Source organism: Mastomys coucha, unplaced genomic scaffold, assembly GCF_008632895.1.
Source record: "Mastomys coucha isolate ucsf_1 unplaced genomic scaffold, UCSF_Mcou_1 pScaffold5, whole genome shotgun sequence".
Taxonomy (NCBI): Eukaryota; Metazoa; Chordata; class Mammalia; order Rodentia; family Muridae; genus Mastomys; species Mastomys coucha.
Window position 1 is genome coordinate 7,686,974 of NW_022196911.1, and position 17,274 is coordinate 7,704,247.

Sequence of the window (17,274 nt, forward strand, 5' to 3'; positions counted from 1 at the left end):
ACTTTTGGTTTAGAAATAATCATGGTGATCTGCTCAGGGCCTTCATTAGAAGGAGAATCTCAAGTCATACCAGTCTAAAGAAAACCCCAAGTACTATCAGATTACCAAAGTTTTGTCAACAGGAAATGCCTTGTCCAGCATGGCCTGGTCCTGTAAACCTGACTAGGGGCAGCGAGGGAATGAAGAACGGACAGACATACAGACACATGTATAGAAAGGCTGGGGTCAAGTGGGCTATGCCCACTCTGATGGAGTGGCACCCACTATCACAGCAACCCAGAGTCTCAGCATATTATTATGCGCATCATGGAATGGAGTGGGAAGTGGTTAGCGAGTGTCTATAGCAAGCAGTCTCAGGCTGTACAGATCGGGGAGGAGAAAGCTGCAGTTGCTTGTTTTTGCATACACTGGTCAATCACTTATAAACACATACTTGCACACAGTCAACATTCACACTTAGAGCAGAAGGCTTTGTTAATTTGCTGTGGGTCTGGAGCACATGTCAACAATACGCATTTATTCAGAACTTCATCTGCTGCTTACACATTCACTCAGGGTCCCTGTGTTATAGACACACTCAGTCAGTGCCTCCTCAGCTCCCCATAAGGAAAATCTACATAGTTGAGAGAGAGACAAGCAGGGAATCCTGGAACCTGCTTTAGAGGCACCCATGTGCAAAGTCAAAGAGAGCAAAGGAGACAGGCCAGTGTGAAAGATGACTAAAAGTGAGTGGGTTCATTCTCCCTGAAAGACAAGTAAAATGTCTACACAGAGCTGCAATGCTCTCTTGTCAGTCTTGAAAAGAAAAGTAACTCATGTTGGGTTGTGAGTAATAATCCTACTCTGAAATTGTGCTGGCTAATTTTATGTCAACTTGACACAGGCTGGAGTCATCTGAGAGGAGGAAATTTCACCTGAGAAAATGCCTCTGTAAGACTGGCCTGTAGGCAATCCTCTAGGGCATTTTTTAAAATTAGTGATTGATAGAGGAGGGCCCAGCCCATTGTGGGTGGTACCATCCCTGGAAAGGTAGTCCTGGGTTCTATAAGGAAGCAGGCTGAGCAAGCCATTGGGATGTAAACCAGTAAGCAGCACCCCTCCATGCCTTTGCATCAGTTCCTCCAGGTTCCAGCCCTGCTTGAGTTCCTGTCAGGGCTTAGTTCAGTGATAGACTACAATGTGGAAATGTGAGCCAAATAAACCCTTTCTCCCCAAGTTGCTTTGGTCGTGGTGTTTTATCAAGCCAACAGTCACCCTCATTAAGACAGACATATAATCTGTGGAAAGGGCTAGCAGAATTTGTAGTCAGGATACTCCTCTATCAAATCCACATCCCTCCTTCTAGTATTTCTGACATTGTAATGGTTTATATATTTGTTTACTAAACAGACTTTCCTACCATATAATAGGGAGGGATTGACAAACACATGGGATACAGAAATATTATAAAGGGAATACAATGTAAGCTCCAGTGGGCTAACATGGGCAGTGAGGGAGCTGCGATGCCAGGGCATGATCATGTACCTGTCTGCACGTCCACATGCTTTCTGCCCTCCACAGGCTCAGGCGTCCGTGGTCTGAGCTGCTCTTGGGCTCGTTTTCTGGCAAGAGCCCTTCTCCTGGCCTGCTGCTGTCGCTGAAGCTCTAGAGGATCAGGCTGTCCAGGCTGAGAGGGATAGACAAGGGTTAGAAATACCAGATATCACTTCTCAAAGCAGAAAGCTGCTGCCACTGACCAAGCTGTTCCTGGCTAGCAGCAGAGCTTGTATCAGCTAGTGGCTCCTGATGATTGCCAGCATGACGAGGGTGTGATGAGGGAGGGCCATTTTGCTAGAATGTGGTCAGGTGATGGAAAGCTCACAGCAAGTGCACACTGGGACACATGGGTACAGAGTCCTAGATAACCCCATTTCCCCTTCATCAAGCACTTTTACCACCAGTTCCTCTGGTGCCCAGTAAAATGTGTGTGTGTGTGTGTGTGTGTGTGTGTGTGTATTCTATTAAAGAAAACTTTAGCGGATAGTAAAGAAATTGGAGATTATCAGTTTGTTTTTTTTTTTTTAAATCTGAATTCAATGGAACAGATTTCCCTTAAATTTTTTATCAGTTCAGTTGAAAGAGAAAACATCCTGAGTCCAAAGGAAGCATCTTCAAGAACACAAAATAAGCTGACTGCTCAGAGGGCTGGAAATACTGCCTGTTTTAACTCTACACAATTATGAAAGGGAGAGGGAAACTGGATAGTGTTTTGAATGAAAAGTTTCAATATTTGAAATTTAAACAAATTTTAAAACTTGTGTGTAACTGTATATTTGTGTATGTGCAAGTTCATGTCTGCGAATGTGGGCACATGTACAAAGGCCAGAGGATAACACTGGGTGTCATCCTCAGAAATGCCACTACCACCTTTGAGACAGGGTTTCTCACTGGCCTGGAGTCTACTCATTAGGCCAGATTGGTGGCCAGCGGGACCTGGGGATCCTCCTGTCCGCACCTTCCCAGATTGGGGATACCAAGTGTGTTTCCCTATGCCTAGCAGTTTTTAGTGGGGTCTGGAGATCAGACTCAAGTCCTCATGCTTACAAGATACACGCTTTCCTGACTGAGCATCTCCCAGCCCCCATGCTTTTATTTTTAATCAACATAAAGGAACTGTACATATTTCCAGGTTTATAGGGTGACATTTCAACACACATATACAATGTGTAGTGATCAGATTAAAACAATGAGCATATCTGTCATTTCTTTGACTTGGGAACACTAAAAGTCTTATTAACTATTTTATGTTTTAAAAAATGTTATACACAAGGAATCCTACAGCACAAAACACCTTGAAAGCGACTTGCCTTTTCCTGAGTATTTACCCGAGTTGTCTAGGTCATATCATGTCCCAATAACCCACCTGCCTGCCCCTACTTGTTTCAAGATTTTTTTTTATTTTTATTCATGTTCATGTGTGTGTGTGCAGGTGCTGGGGGTTATTAAAGGGTATTATATTACCATGGAACTAGAATTACAAGTAGTCATGAGATACCCAACACTGGTGTTAGGAAACAAATGCAGATCCTCTTAACTGCTGAGCCACCTTCCCAGCACCCCTACCCTACAACTCTGCCTTTGCTGAGTACAAGTTAGTTGGATGGATATACACGATTTTCATAAATTAACTCATAAAAAAAACATTAAGAATATGATACTACAAGTTACTATGAATGCTCATATGCAGGCTTATATGCAGAGTTTCAATTTCTACTTGATACATATAAATGCAATTGTAAGTTTGAATGTATCTTTCTATTGACTCCCTTATTGTCAGTTTTTAAATGTTAGTGTGGTAATAGGTATGTAGTAACTATGTCATCACAGCTTAAAATTGTATTTCTTGAATGGCTAATGCTACATCTTTTTTTTTTTCTTAGTTTTTTCGAGACAGGGTTTCTCTGTGTAGCCCTGGTTGTCCTGGAACTCACTCTGTAGACCAGGCTGGCCTCGAACTCAGAAATCCGCCTGCCTCTGCCTCCCAAGTGCTGGGATTAAAGGTGTGCGCACTGCCTGGCATGCTACATCTTTTGATGTGTCTGTCAGCATTATCTTCTCTCTGGCTCATAATATTTGACATTTTCTAGTTGGTTTGCATACTTTTTAGCTTTCAAGTTTTGAGAATTATATATTTTCAATATAAGCCCTTTGTCAGTGTGCTGTTTTCCTGTTGGAGTTTGTAAGGTTTTGGAGCTTGCCCTTCTATTCCTTTACAAGGCCTGTCACCAGTCCAACCTTGTTTCTGTACAAGCCACCCTCCCAGGATCATACAAATTCTTTCATATTTCACATTTAAATCTATTCATTTGCAATTTTTTTCCTCATAGCCTCTTTGAAACAAGGCCTTCTTTAAAACATCGCTCAGACCAGCCTCAACCTCATGATCCTTTTGCCTAAGCACCTCCAAGTGTCCCGCTCTTTCTACTTAGGATTGCATTGGGATTTGGGGTGTGTGGTGATTCCAAAGAAGTTTTAGTATTGTTTTTCTATTTCTGCTAGGAATGTGATTAAGATTTTGATGGGCATTACATGGACTCTTTACACCACCTTTGATAATAGACACTTTTACACCATTATACCAACCCATGAGCATGGTATGCCTTCCCATCTTTTTTTTTTTTTTAAAGATTTATTTATTTATTATATGTAAGTACACTGTAGCTGTCTTCAGACACCCCAGAAGAGGGCATTAGATCTCATTATGGATGGTTGTGAGCCACCATGTGGTTGCTGGGGTTTGAACTCAGGACCTTTGGAAGAGCAGTCGGTACTCTTACCCGCTGAGACATCTCTCCAGCCCCCCCATCTTGCACTGTTAACTTTACTTTCTTTCTTAGGAGTAGAAAGAAAGTATCTCTTGGGTATCTTTCTATGCTTTGAAGCTATTGTTAATAGAAGTTTTTCCTGATTTCTTTCTCTGCAGGTTTGTTATTGTCGTGTTGATTTTGTATCTTAGTACTTTGCTGAAAGTGTCTATCAGGTCTCTGGTGACATCATTAGGGTCACTGGAGTCTAGGGAACTTTGACTTGTTCCTTTCCTGTACATGTTCTTTTTGTTTCTCTCTCTTGCTTTAGATAATACATTGAGCATTATATTGAGTAAGAGTGGATGTCCTTGTCTGGCTCCTGATTTTAGAGGAAATGTTTTCAGTGTTTCTCCATTTAGTGTCATGCTGGGTATATGTTTATTATATTATGGGTGCTCTCCTGTTCATTAGGAAGGACACCGAGCTGAGCTTTTACCAAAGGTGTTCTCTGTACACATTGATCGTATGCTTTCTGTCCACATGTCCATTTATGTCAATCATTTGCATCTCTTGGATCAACCTTGCTTCCTTGGGGTGAAAGCACCTTGGTCACAGAGAACATCTTTTTTAATGTGTTGTTGAATGACTTGAAGGAGTTTTATTGATAAATATCATGTGTGTTCATCAGGGAAACTGGTTTGTACTGGTTGTAGTTTTGTTTCCTTGTTGTGTCCTCCTCTGGCTCTGGCATCAGGGAATACCAGTTTTCTAGAGCAGGTGTGAGCATCTTCCTTTGCATGTTGTGACTACTTTGAAGAGTACTGCTTGGCTCTTTCTTCAAGGTTTGGGACAATTTGGCAGTGACTCCATCTATCCCTTACCTTTTCTCTAGGGAAACTTTATTACTGCTTCAATCTCATTACTTGTTATGGGTCTGTGTAAATTACTCATCTTTTGAATATTAATTTTGGTAAGTTATTTGTGTTTTTATCCATTTCTCTAGATTTCCCATTATTTTTCTTTAATTATTATTTTTATATATGGGTATTTTGCATGCATGTGTATGTTGGCATCATGTAATTGCCCAGTGCCTTCAGAAGCCAGAAGAGGGCATTAGACCCCTGGAACTGGACTTACATATGACTGTGAGCTGCCATGTTGGTGCTGGAAACATAAACTAAACAAATAGTTTTTAGGTTCTTTCAATATTACTCAAAGTTGTCTACAAAATACAATGGAGGACTATCACATATGCTCTAGAAAGGCAGTGTGGTCCCAAGGTCAAAGCCTGATGAGGACACAACAGAAGCAAACAAACAAACCAATTTTCCTGATACAGACACAACATTTCCCAATAAAATTCTTGCAAATCTTATTCAACAACATATTTAACAGGATACATACCATGACCAAAACCAGGTCCTCTGGAAGATCAGCCACTGCTCTTAAATAATGAGCCAGCTATCTCCAGACCCAAGACTTTCCATTAAAAAGGGAAAACCAAGGGGACTGGAGAAATGGCTCAGTGGTTAAGAGCACTGACTACTCTTCTAAAGGTCCTGAATTCAATTTCCAGCAACCACATGATGGCTCACAACCATCTGTAATGGGATCCCATGTCCTGTTCTAGTGTGTCTGAAGACAGCAACAGTGTACTCATACATAAATAAAAAAACAAAACAAACAAACAAAAAACAAAAAAACCCTCAAAAAAACCAAAATGCAAAACCATGCATTTTCAAAGTATTCCCCAATGATTGTCTAGATTTTGTAAACTCCCACTTTTATTAATAGTTTTATTAATTAGCTTTTCTCTTTTTTCTGGTTAATTTGGTTAGAGTCTGTCAATCTTGTCTGTCCTTGCAAGAACTTTGTGTTGATAGAGTCTCTTTCACTGACCACTGACCTGGTCATTATTGTTTCTTGTCATTTATCACTTTTAGCTTTGGCTTGTTCTTGTTCTTCTTTCTTGAGGCACATCATTAGGTCATTTATTTGAGATCTTTGACTGCTACTGCTGTTGTTTTGAGACAGGCATTCTACTTTGTAACTCAGGTTGGCATGGAACTCCCTATATATACCAGAGCTGGACTTGAACTCTTGGTGTTCTTCCTGCCTTAGCCTCTCAAATGCTGGGACTACAGGCATATACCATCATAGTCAGTTTCTCTTGATCTAATTTAGCTATAAACTTCCTCTCATAACTGCCTCTCTGATTTCTACAGTGCACCTGGGGTATTCAAGAGTGTGCTGTTCAGTCTTCAAGAATTTATTTCAGTAGGTTTTTTCCCCCTTTCATTCCACTATGATCTGATAAGGAATAAAAATTATTTTGATTCTTTTGTATTGTTTTATTATTTTAAAATGTTTAAGAAATGTATGAACATTAGAAAAGGGAATAATTCAAACCATAATAAAAGATCAGATGGCACTAGAATTAGAGAGGTAAATTATAGCTTTAAAAACACTTTCTAAAGTAGTCATACCATTGAAAAGCACCTCTGTTTATTAAGGCTTTCTTTGTGACCTAGAATGTGGCCCACTTCAGCAAAAGTCCAGGGGTTGCTGGAGGGAGTGCATATTCCATTTTGTTGGATGGAATATTCTGTCAAAGTTAGGTCCACTTGATCTATGGTACAGTTTAACCCTGAAGTTGGTTGATTTTTAGTTTTAATGTGGACTTTATTGGTGGACTATTCCCTTTATTAATGTACAGTGGCCTTCTTCATCTCTTCTGATTTTGGCTTACAGTGGGCTTTATCACATGCCAAAAGAGCCACCTGTGCCAGCTAATTTTTGGCTTCTACTTAAACTGACTTCATTCTTTGGTTCTAGCCTATTATCAGTGAGTTTTTTCTTGGAAGTAACAGATAGTAGAAAAAAAATTTTTTTAAACCCAATCAGCCAGTCTGTATTTCTCTATTGGTGAACTGAAGTCATTTACATATGAGGTTACTGAGGGATGCTTGCTAATTCTTGTGACTTTATTGGCTGTTTTGTTGGATTTAGGTTTTTATCGATTGGTGTTAGGGGCTTTCTTGTTTACTGTGTTGGGCACGATGGATTCTTTTGTTAATTTATTTCTGATGTGAGATTTCCTTTTCCTGAGATTGTCTTTCTCCAATGAGTACAGTATTCTTTAAGGAGCTTCTCAAGTGATAGATTGCCCTCAAATGTCCTGACTTCATCATCAACCTCAGAAGATAGATTTCCTGGAGACAACAACCTTGGCTGACAGCTATTTCTTTCAGGGCTTAAAATATCATCCATGCTTCCTGGCCTTTAGGGTTCTGATGTGAGATTGAGAACCCATATTTTTTGGGTTCAGACTCTATCTTAGCAAGCCTGACCTAAGTTTAAACTCAAGTAAACTAACAGGTACCTAGCATCAGTTTCCAAGTTAGCCTTCCCCAACAAAACCTGAACCTAGTTCCAGTTTCTAGGGTACCCCTAACAAGACCTGCATCTCCAGGTTATTCCTCCCCCCACAGCCCCTGCCAAAATTCAACATTTAGCACCAGTTTCTAGGTGCTAAATCTACACCTTCAGGTTATAAGCCCGCCTCGTCTAACAACCACTGATTAGGAGGAAAGCAGAAATTTAGTTTATGGTTTGGCTCCTAGCACCAACCAATATACTATAGGTCACAGTAGCGTCCCAATTAGATGGTTGCCAGGATAGAAACACTCACCCCTTGCTTACTGCTTCCTATAAAATCTTGTCTTGATGAATGCTCAGGGCCTTTTCTTCACTCGAACTGTCCTGAGGGTTGGCAGTGAGTTAAAGCCTGAGCTAGCTCAAAGACTGATGTGTGTATTAGGGTTTCTATTCCTGCATAAAACATCATGTCCAAGAAGCAAGTTGGGGAGGAAAGGGTTTATCCAGCTTACATTTCCACATTGCAGCTCATCACCAAAGGAAGTCAGGACAGGAACTCACACAGGGCAGGAACTTGGAGGCAGGAGCCGATGCAGAAACCATAGAGGAATGCTGCTTACTGGCTTGCTCAACTTGCTTTCTTATAGAACCCAGAAATACCATCCCAGAAATGGCATCATCCACAATGGTCCCTTCCATCCTTGATCACTAATTGAGAAAAACCTTACAGCTGGGTCTCATGGAAGCATTTCCTCAAGGGAGGCTCCTTTCTCTGTGATAACTCCAGCTTGTGTCAAGTTGACACACAAACCAACCAGTACAGTGTGATTGCATTAGATTAGCTCCTGACTGGTCTTTAGGGGTTTGCAAACACTTTCTTGGTACTACATTTTGGTGCATTGGGCTGGGAAATTCCCCATGTGTAACCTTCTGACTCTACCACCTGGGGAGCCAAACAAAGGCCCTTTTTTTATTGCCATCTCTCTCCGAAGTCCCAGTCAAGGAGACACCACCCACCGAGTTATGAAAACCTACAGCCTGAAGGTTTACGGAGTTACTGAGACACTGGGTGTCACCAGAGATTTACTGCAATGTTGATGTTATGTAAAAATCATGGAACCTAGAGACTTGCTTTCATTTTTTGTAATTCGTATATATATACCTGATTCCCTCAGTAAAGTTTGAATCTTGATCAGACTACATACATGTCTTGGTTCCTTTATTTCCCTCTCTTTTACAGGTTCCTGTCTTCCTCCTGGGAGAATCCAGTTCCTGAGAAGCCTCGGGCAGCTTCACCCATGACTTTCAGGACTACCAATCTGGAGGGTTTCAATGAGGGCAAATCCAGAGTAGGTCTCTATATGTGCTTTTGTATTGCTATGATAAACTTCCTGTCTGTCTCCATGCTAAATCTGTCCATGTAGTCTGTGCGTGGTGCAAGCAGTTTGGCTCGCATGTTGGAGGCTTGTAACTGAGCATCTGTGTGGCACTGTAGTCTGTGCCATTCTTTGTTCATAAATTCTGAGTAGTACCACACTTGTAATTCTGTTCTAGAAAAAGGCCTGAATCTGTAACTGTGGCTGCGAGTACTTAAGATGGACTTGTCCTGTGGCCACGTGGGGCCAGGAGACATCCTGAGCCTCAATCTGGGGTAAGCATGGGCTCAGAGAGCTGAGGGTGTCCACCCATCTGGGAAAAGGTCTTGAATCTGTCCCTGTGGGCAGGACAAAGTTAAAACAGATGTGTTAGGGGGTCGTGGCCACTCGGGGCCTGGAGATGTCCTGAGCCTCGACCTGGGGTGGGTGTGGGCTCCAAGAACCAAAGGCCCCTCACCATTCTGATTACTTTTGCCTCTATTCCTGATAAGGAAGAAGGGATAAGTTTCTTTTCTTGTGTGTGGGTGTTTCTGACTGAAAGAGGAAAGGTTTAATTTGTGTTTTTATGTGTTATATTTGTGTTTCTCATTATGAGGTGACTTTGACAGAAGTATTAACATGGGACAGGCACCTCCAACCCCCATTAGAACAGCTCCTTGGTCATTTTAAGGATGTTAAAACTAGGGGGTAGGTAGAATCTCTCAGTCATTATTAAGGAAGATAAATTGACTACATTCTGCAGGTCAGAATGGCCCACTTTCAACACAAACTAGCCCCCAGAAGGATCCTTTGACCTGAGATTGGTCCAAGGGATTGAGAAAATAATTTTCAAACCCAAATTTAGCCAGTTGGAAATACCTTGTGTGGTGTTTTGGTGAGATCTCCTAGAAGACCCACCCTTGTGGCTTAAACCTTTTTTCCCCAGACAACAGGCAAAACTTCTTGCATTGGCTATCAAAAAACCCAAAGATACAAAGAAAGAAATACTAGATCATCCATCTCCTTTGCCACCCCTTTACTTGGTCCTCCAAGGAAGATTGGAAGAGGATGTTATCTTTCCACCCAGCAGCCACCATAGGCACCTCTGCAACAGGCAGCCCCATCACAGGCAGAGGGAGGGGAACCTACTGAGGGACATAAAGTTGATGGGGGTTGCCTCCTGAGCCAGAATCTGTCATCCTGCCCTTGAGTGCAGCTGGGCTGTCAATGACCATGGGAACCAAGCTTATCACGATTGGCCCTTTGCCACCAATGACCTTTATAACTAGAGAACTCAGAATTCTCCCTTTTCAGACAACCCCAGAAAAAGAATCAATCTCTTGGAAACAGACCTCTTCACCCACTAGCCCACTTGAGGTGATTGTCAACATTTGAAGGTTCTCTTCACCACAGAAGAGTGGAAGAGAATCCAGGCAGAGGCCAGTAAGCTGGTTCCTGGCCCCAGAGGGAGCCCACTAATAACCAAGTAGTCACTGATGCTTGCTTTCCCTAACTTGGCCAGCTGGGATTTGAACACTGTTGAAGGTAAGAGGAGGCTCTTGGATTATCAAGAGGCTCTGCTGGCAGGTTTCAAGGTGGCCCACAAATCTGGCCAAAGTGTATGACATTAGGCAGGGAGAAAAATGAGAGCCCTTCAGCTTTCTTAGAGAGGGCCATGGAAGCATTCCAACAATATACCTTCATGGACTTTGAATCACCAGAAGCAAACACATCAGTAGCTCTAGCTTTTATTAATCAGGTAGCACCAGATATCAAGAGAAAGTTCCAGAGGGTTGAGAGGTTAGTAGAAAAGAGTCTGAGGGTTTAGTGACAGTGGCAGAGAGAGTGTTTAGTGGAAGAGAGACTGCAGAGAAGCAAATGAGAGGACAGAGGCAATAAACTCTTAACCTGGCAAAGATCCTGTTGGCAGCCACGGCCAAACCACAAGACCATAGAAGACACCTAAAACAGATAGCTTCTGAAGGAGGACATGAGGGCAGCCTAAGGAATGAGAATGCCTCCTCTTAACAAAGAACCAATGCAGCATTGTAAAGAGAAGGGCCACTGGGCCAGGGAATGCCCCAAGAAGAAGTAGTCTATCCAAATCCAGTCTTTAGAAGATGAAGAATGGGGGAATGACATTCAGATCCCCTCCCTTAGCCCAGGGTAACCCTAAAAGTGGAGGGGAAACCTACCAGTTTCCTTGTTGACAGAAGAACCCAATATTCTGTCTTGCTGAAGCCTGAGGTAAAGGTTCTTCAAAGGAATCCTGGGTCTGAGAGCCATAGGAATTCAACAGTCCTCACGGACTACCAGAAGAACAGTGGATTTAGGAGTAGGCGGGGTAGCCTACTCATTCCTTGTTGTATCTGAATTCCCCTACCCTCTGTTGGGGAGAGATCTGTTGACAAAAATGAGGGCACAACTACATTTTTCCCCAGAAGGAGCCAAACTATTAGATTTAGAAGGGAAGCTTATTCATGTCCTGACCACCTCTCTAGCAGAATAATACTAGCTGTTTGAGACCCTCCCCACCTCAGAGGATGAAATTACTACTTGGCTAGATTGCTTCTTCAATGCTTGGGCAGAGACAGGAGGAGTTGGGATGGCTAATCATTGGACCCCAATTTGGATGTAGCTGAATCTATATGGGTCTGACAGTACTCCATGCCCCTGATTGCTAAGGAAGGTGTTGCTCCCCATATAAGTAGGCTATTAAACGTGAGGATCCTGAGACTATGTCAGTCAGCCTGGAACACCCTTCCTCCTGCCAGTCAAGAAGCCTGGGACTAATGACTATAGACCTTTACAAGACTTAAGAGAGGTAAACAAGTTATGGATATCCACCCAACGGTCTCTAATCTTTATACCCTCCTGAGTGCTTTTCCTCCTGAGCGCCAATGGATTGACAGCTTTATTATCTTAGAACTTGCCAGATAACACAATCGCTGGGTGTAGAATCTCCTGCCCTAACCTTATCAGCTAGCCTGTATCAGTCATCTGCTGGTGGCAGAGACCACTGGTCCTAATTACCCCGAGACCTTACGAGGTTGTTGTGTGCTTATCTGCTTATCATTCCTAAGTATGGCCAAAAAGCTCTCTCACTCCGTGTCTCCTCTCTTCCTCCTCGGAGATGGAAGTCCCACCTTTACCCTTCACCCAGCAATTGACTCTTGCCTTCTTTGTTGATTCAATCAAGAACCAATTAGGGGGCTGGAGAGATGGCTCAGAGGTTAAGAGCACTGACTGCTCTTCCAGAGGTCCTAAGTTCAGTCCCAGCAACCACATGGTGGCTCACAACCATCTGTAATGGGATCTGATGCCCTATTCTGGTGTGTCTGAAGACAGCAACAGCATGCTCACATACATGAGATAGATAAATCTTTTTTTTTCTCTAAAGAACCAATTAGGGAATTAGGGATGTCCCTGCACAAAAGAACATAAAAAAGCCTTCAATTCTTTAAAAAGGTCTTAATTTCTGCACCTGCCTTGGGGTTGCCAGATATAACTAACCTTTTCACCTCTTCATGGACAAGAGATCTGGGGTAACAAAAGGGGTACTAACACAGACTCTTGGGCTCTGGTACTGACCAATGGCCTACCTCTCAAAGAAATCAGACCTAGTGGCTAAAGGCTAGTCTCCTTGCTTACCAATTATCCTCTTGGTCAAGGATGGACAAACTGTCACTGGGCCAAAGCTTAACTATCACCATGCCTCATGCTATTGAAGGGGTACTTAAACAGTCCCCCCTCCCCATTGATGGTTCATCAATGCCAGAATGACTCATTACCAGTTTCTCCTTTTAAACCCTCCTTGGATAATCTTTCAGGGCCCAATGGCCCTGAACCCAGCTATCCTGATCTTGAAGGGCTACTGCATGACTTCTCAGAATCCTGGCTCACATCCAGGGGACTAGACCAGATCTTCAAGATACCCCTTTGATGGATGCAGAGACAACATGGTTCACCGTTAGTAGTAGCTTCATTCAGGACAGTCAGAGGTATGCTGGGGCAGCGGTAGTCTCAAACACTGAGATCAACGGGCAGAGCCACTCCTGGCTAGAACATCAGCACAGAAAGCTGAATTAATAGCTCTAACCAAGGCATTAGAGTTGGAAAAAGATAAGTGACTTAACATTTACATGGATAGCTGGTATGCCTTCAATACCTCTCATATCCATGGGACTATTTATAGGAGTGGCCTTCTGATGGCAGAAAGAAAGACTATTAAGAGTAAAGAGGAAATCCTCTCCCTACAGGGTTCTACGGGAGCTTAAAAAGCTGGCCATTATTCACTGTCCAGGGCATCTTAAGGAGAGACTCCATCTCAGAGGGCAACAAGGCACATAAAACAGCCCATCGAGTGGTCCTAAAAACTGGGCCCATCATGCCCTTGATTGCCTGGGACCCAGGAGGATCCCACATTCCCTAACCAGCCTAATTATACTACAGAAGATGTGATCTGGGCCAGAAACCTGCCCATGTCTCAGTGTCATAAGGGATGGTGGAGGATAGCTTGCTGCAAACTAATTGTATCAGACAAAATAAGTCTACACATACTAAAAAAGATCTTCACACATGGGTGCCTGGAGAATGCAGGATTTAGTCTACCAGTCCCACATCAGAATTAGAGATGCCAATTTGAGAAAAGCTGAAATTGTTAAGAATGGTAAGGCCTGTCAATTGACCAATTCGAGTTCCAATGAGAAGAACCCCAGTACTCCATACCAGGGCACTAAGCCAGGAGTCTATTGGAAAATGGACTTCATGGAGGTAAAACCAGGAAAATTTGGGTACAAATATTTGCTAGTGTTCATAGATATCTTTTCTGGATAGACTGACGCTTTCCCAACTAAGCATGAGACTGTTCAGATGGTAGCAAAGAAACTAATAGAAGACATTCTTCCAAAGTATGATTTTCCTAGGCTTATGAGTTCAGATAATGGACCTGCATTTGTGTCCCAGGAAAGTCGGGTATTAGCTAATATTCTGGGGATTGATTGGCAACTTCACTGTGCTTACAAACCCCAGAATTCAGGACATGTAGAAAGGATGAATAGAACCCTAAAAGAGACATTTATTTATTTAAATAAGTATACCGTCACTGTCTTCAGGCATGCCAGAAGAGGGTATCAGATCCCATTACAGGTGGTTGTGAGCCACCAGGTGGTTGCTGGGAAATGAACTCTAGAAGAGCAGACAGTGCTCTTAATCACTGAGTCATCTGTCCAGCCCCTAAAAGAGACTTTAACTAATTGACCTTGGAGACTGATGGTGACAAGGTGACTCTTCTCCTCTTTGCCCTTTATAGACTACAAAACTCCCCATACCAGATGGGACTCATTCCTTTAAAATTATGTTTGGTTCACCTACCCTCATTATCCCCAACCTACAGGCAGAGGTTATTGCAGAAGCAGATGACTGTCAATTATTGGATGATCTTCAAGGTGTCCAATAGATGCACAAACATATTTGGTCTAAACTTTGTGCTCTCTATGAAACAGGTACACTTCCAGAGACCCACTGATTCCAGCCTGGAGATTAGGTCCTAGTCAAGAGACCAACAGTGGTCACTAGAGCTCCCTAGGAAAGTCTCTATGCCATCCTTTTGACAATGCCTATTGCCCTGAAGGTTGATGGGATTGTGGCATGGATTCATCATACTCATGCTTGAATTTCTGATCCATTTGCAGCTGAGGATGAACCAGACCAGTGGAGAAAGAAGAAGTGGAAGGCTATCAGGAACTCTTCCAACCCTCGAAAGCTCAGGTTACAGTCATCCCGATGATGAGCCTCCTGGATGCATGTACTGCAGAACCCAACCCCTGAATTCTAAACAAATTAGTTCAGTTCATGCAACTTATGGTGATGAAAAGTCACCTCCAGTCCCTCCATAACAAGGCCCGTGAGCCTTCCTGTAAGGAAGTCCCATGACTGGGCCTTCTAGTTACCAGAGAAAGGGGGTAATGAGAGACTAAATTTTTTGAGTTCAGACTCTATCTTAGAAAACCTGACCTAAGTTTAAACTCAAGTAAACTAACAGGGTTGTACCTAGCATCAATTTCCAAGTTATCCCCCAACAAAACCTGAGCCTAGCTCCAGTTTTTAGGCTACCCACAACAAGACCTGCATCTCCAGGTTATTCTCTGCCAATAAACCCAGCATTTAGCACCAGTTTCTAGATTAATTCCCAACAAATCTGCACCTCCAGGTTATAAGCCCACCCCCTGCCAATTAGGAGGAAAGCAGAAGTTAAGTTTATGGTTTGGCTCCCAACACAAACCAATTTGCTAAACCATAGTAGCACCCCAATTAGATGCTTGCCAGGCTAGAAACACTCACCCCTTGCTTGCCACTTTCTATAAAACCTTGTCTCGATGAACATTCGGGGCTTTTCTTCAGAGAAAAACATTCATTAAGCCCAAACTAGCTCGAATAAAGACCCTGGTGTGAATGCATCAGATTGGCTCCTGACTGGTCTTTCTGGGTTCGTGAACACTTCCTTGGTACTACAAGATCTGATGTTGTTCTGATGTGTTTGTCTTTGTGGGTGAGTTGTTTCCCTCTTAAAGCTTTTGATACTATTTCTCTGCATTGTATTTTTGATATCTTGAGTAAAACTGTCGAATTACATTCTGTATTTTATTTGTAATTAAATTGTGCCACTCTCTCAGGTGGTTCACAACCATGCTCTAGCTCCAGACCTGATGCTTCTGGCCTTCAATGGCACCTACACTCAAGTACATACACAAAATTAAAAAAAAATAAATCTTTATATAAGAATTAATATTTACATATTATACTTTCTTCCTTCCTTTTTCTTTTGAAATAATTATAATTAAAGGGATTTTTCTTACACACAGTGTCATTGGATCATGTTTATAATCTCTGCCAAATTCTAACTGCTTTATTTAGACCATTTATGTTTAACAAAATCATTGATAGAACTGTATCAGATGATAGGGTGTAGACTGCCATTTTTGTTTCCCATTTGTTCACTGTTTTAAATTTCTCTATATTCTTTTTTCTTGCACTTCTATGGGTATCATAAGTGCTACAATTTCATGTAGAATAGGCACCTCTTTTTGTTTTTTCAGAGCTGGGAAGCAAATCCAGGGCCTCCTGCCCATTAGCCCAGCACTCTACTACTGAGGTGCACTTCCCTCTGGCATCACTTTTAGTATGTCTAACACTCAGGTTCTTTGAGCTGTTTTCATTTCTATCTTACATCTGAATGGCTCCATACTGTGACCACTGGTTAAAACAAACAAACAAACAAACAAAAAAACCACAGCTCTACCTAGCCTGCCAGGCACCCTGCATTCCAGCTACTTCCTTTACGTAGGAGATTCAAATGTTTGCTCTGAATATCCTGTGATCTCCTCTCAATCATTCCAGGGCCTCCTGGAACAAAAGCCTTGAGTTCAGGTAAATGGCTTGACATTGACCAATTAAAGTTCCCCAAGGGACTCCTGTAAGAATAGCACCAGTGATGTTTTTAGTTAGCTGTTTCTCTCCAGCTCCTTTCAAGACCCTTTAGATTCTGAAAAGTTAGATTCTGACGTGGCTTGGCATGCATTTGATTTGTCTTTGGGGTTTTATCTTACAGTGTCCTGAATCTCTTCACTCTTAAGTCGGTTGCTAAGTTTGTGGAATTTTCAAGCATTATTTATTCAAATATTTTCTGTTTCATACAGTTTATTTTCTTCTGAGTTCATCAGTTTCTTTGATCATTGCCTCCAATGCACTGTTGAACTCAGAAATCTGCCTGCTTCTGCCTCCTAAGTGCTGGGATTAAAGGCGTGTGCCACCACTGCCTGGCTATGTACAACCATCTTGATTGCTTATCTCATAAGAGACTATCCTGGTTTTTATGAATAACTCTTTATTGCTAGAGATTTGGAGCTTTATGTGGTATTCAATCTTTCCAGTAGGAAGCTGTTCTTACTGCAGTGTATGTGTGTGTGTGAGTGGGGCTGGGAGCCTCACTCCCCAGGAGTGGTACTGGGTGGTAGTGTAGTTGTGCTGATGCTGGAGTCTGGATGTGGCAGGGCAGGCGGGCAGCAGCACTGACTGCTACCATGTTGTTTCTCTTTGACAGAATAAAAACCTAGCTCTCTGCTGGCTGAACTGAGAAAAAGTAGGGCATCAATCAACATGTGCCATCTCCTACTACTTACCTCACTGGCTGAGTAAGTGTGGAAACCCAGCTTCCTGCTCTCCTTTTGTGGACAGTGCCTCAGCAGAAGGAGCAG

The 17,274-nt window shown here is 42.5% G+C and overlaps 1 protein-coding gene and 1 long non-coding RNA gene across 4 annotated transcripts in view; one reads left to right on the forward strand and one right to left on the reverse strand.

Annotated features, from left to right (window-relative positions):
* LOC116077270 overlaps window positions 1-15,477 on the forward strand; it is a 65,885-nt gene extending 50,408 nt beyond the window's left edge. Inside the window, exons 3-5 of one of the 2 annotated variants that reach the window (XR_004113199.1) lie at window positions 8,905-9,013; window positions 9,219-9,315; window positions 14,713-15,477. This is a non-coding gene — a long non-coding RNA (uncharacterized LOC116077270). The remainder of the gene's footprint in view (window positions 1-8,904; window positions 9,014-9,218; window positions 9,316-14,712) is intronic. The other variant, XR_004113200.1, reaches the window with a different exon arrangement.
* The window catches only part of Rsph3 (radial spoke head 3), a 57,332-nt gene that overhangs the window by 30,452 nt on the left and 9,606 nt on the right, over window positions 1-17,274 (reverse strand). For both annotated transcript variants that reach the window (XM_031351690.1, XM_031351689.1), the window contains exon 3: window positions 1,525-1,666. In XM_031351690.1, the coding sequence (XP_031207550.1) occupies window positions 1,525-1,666 (142 nt within the window). The remainder of the gene's footprint in view (window positions 1-1,524; window positions 1,667-17,274) is intronic.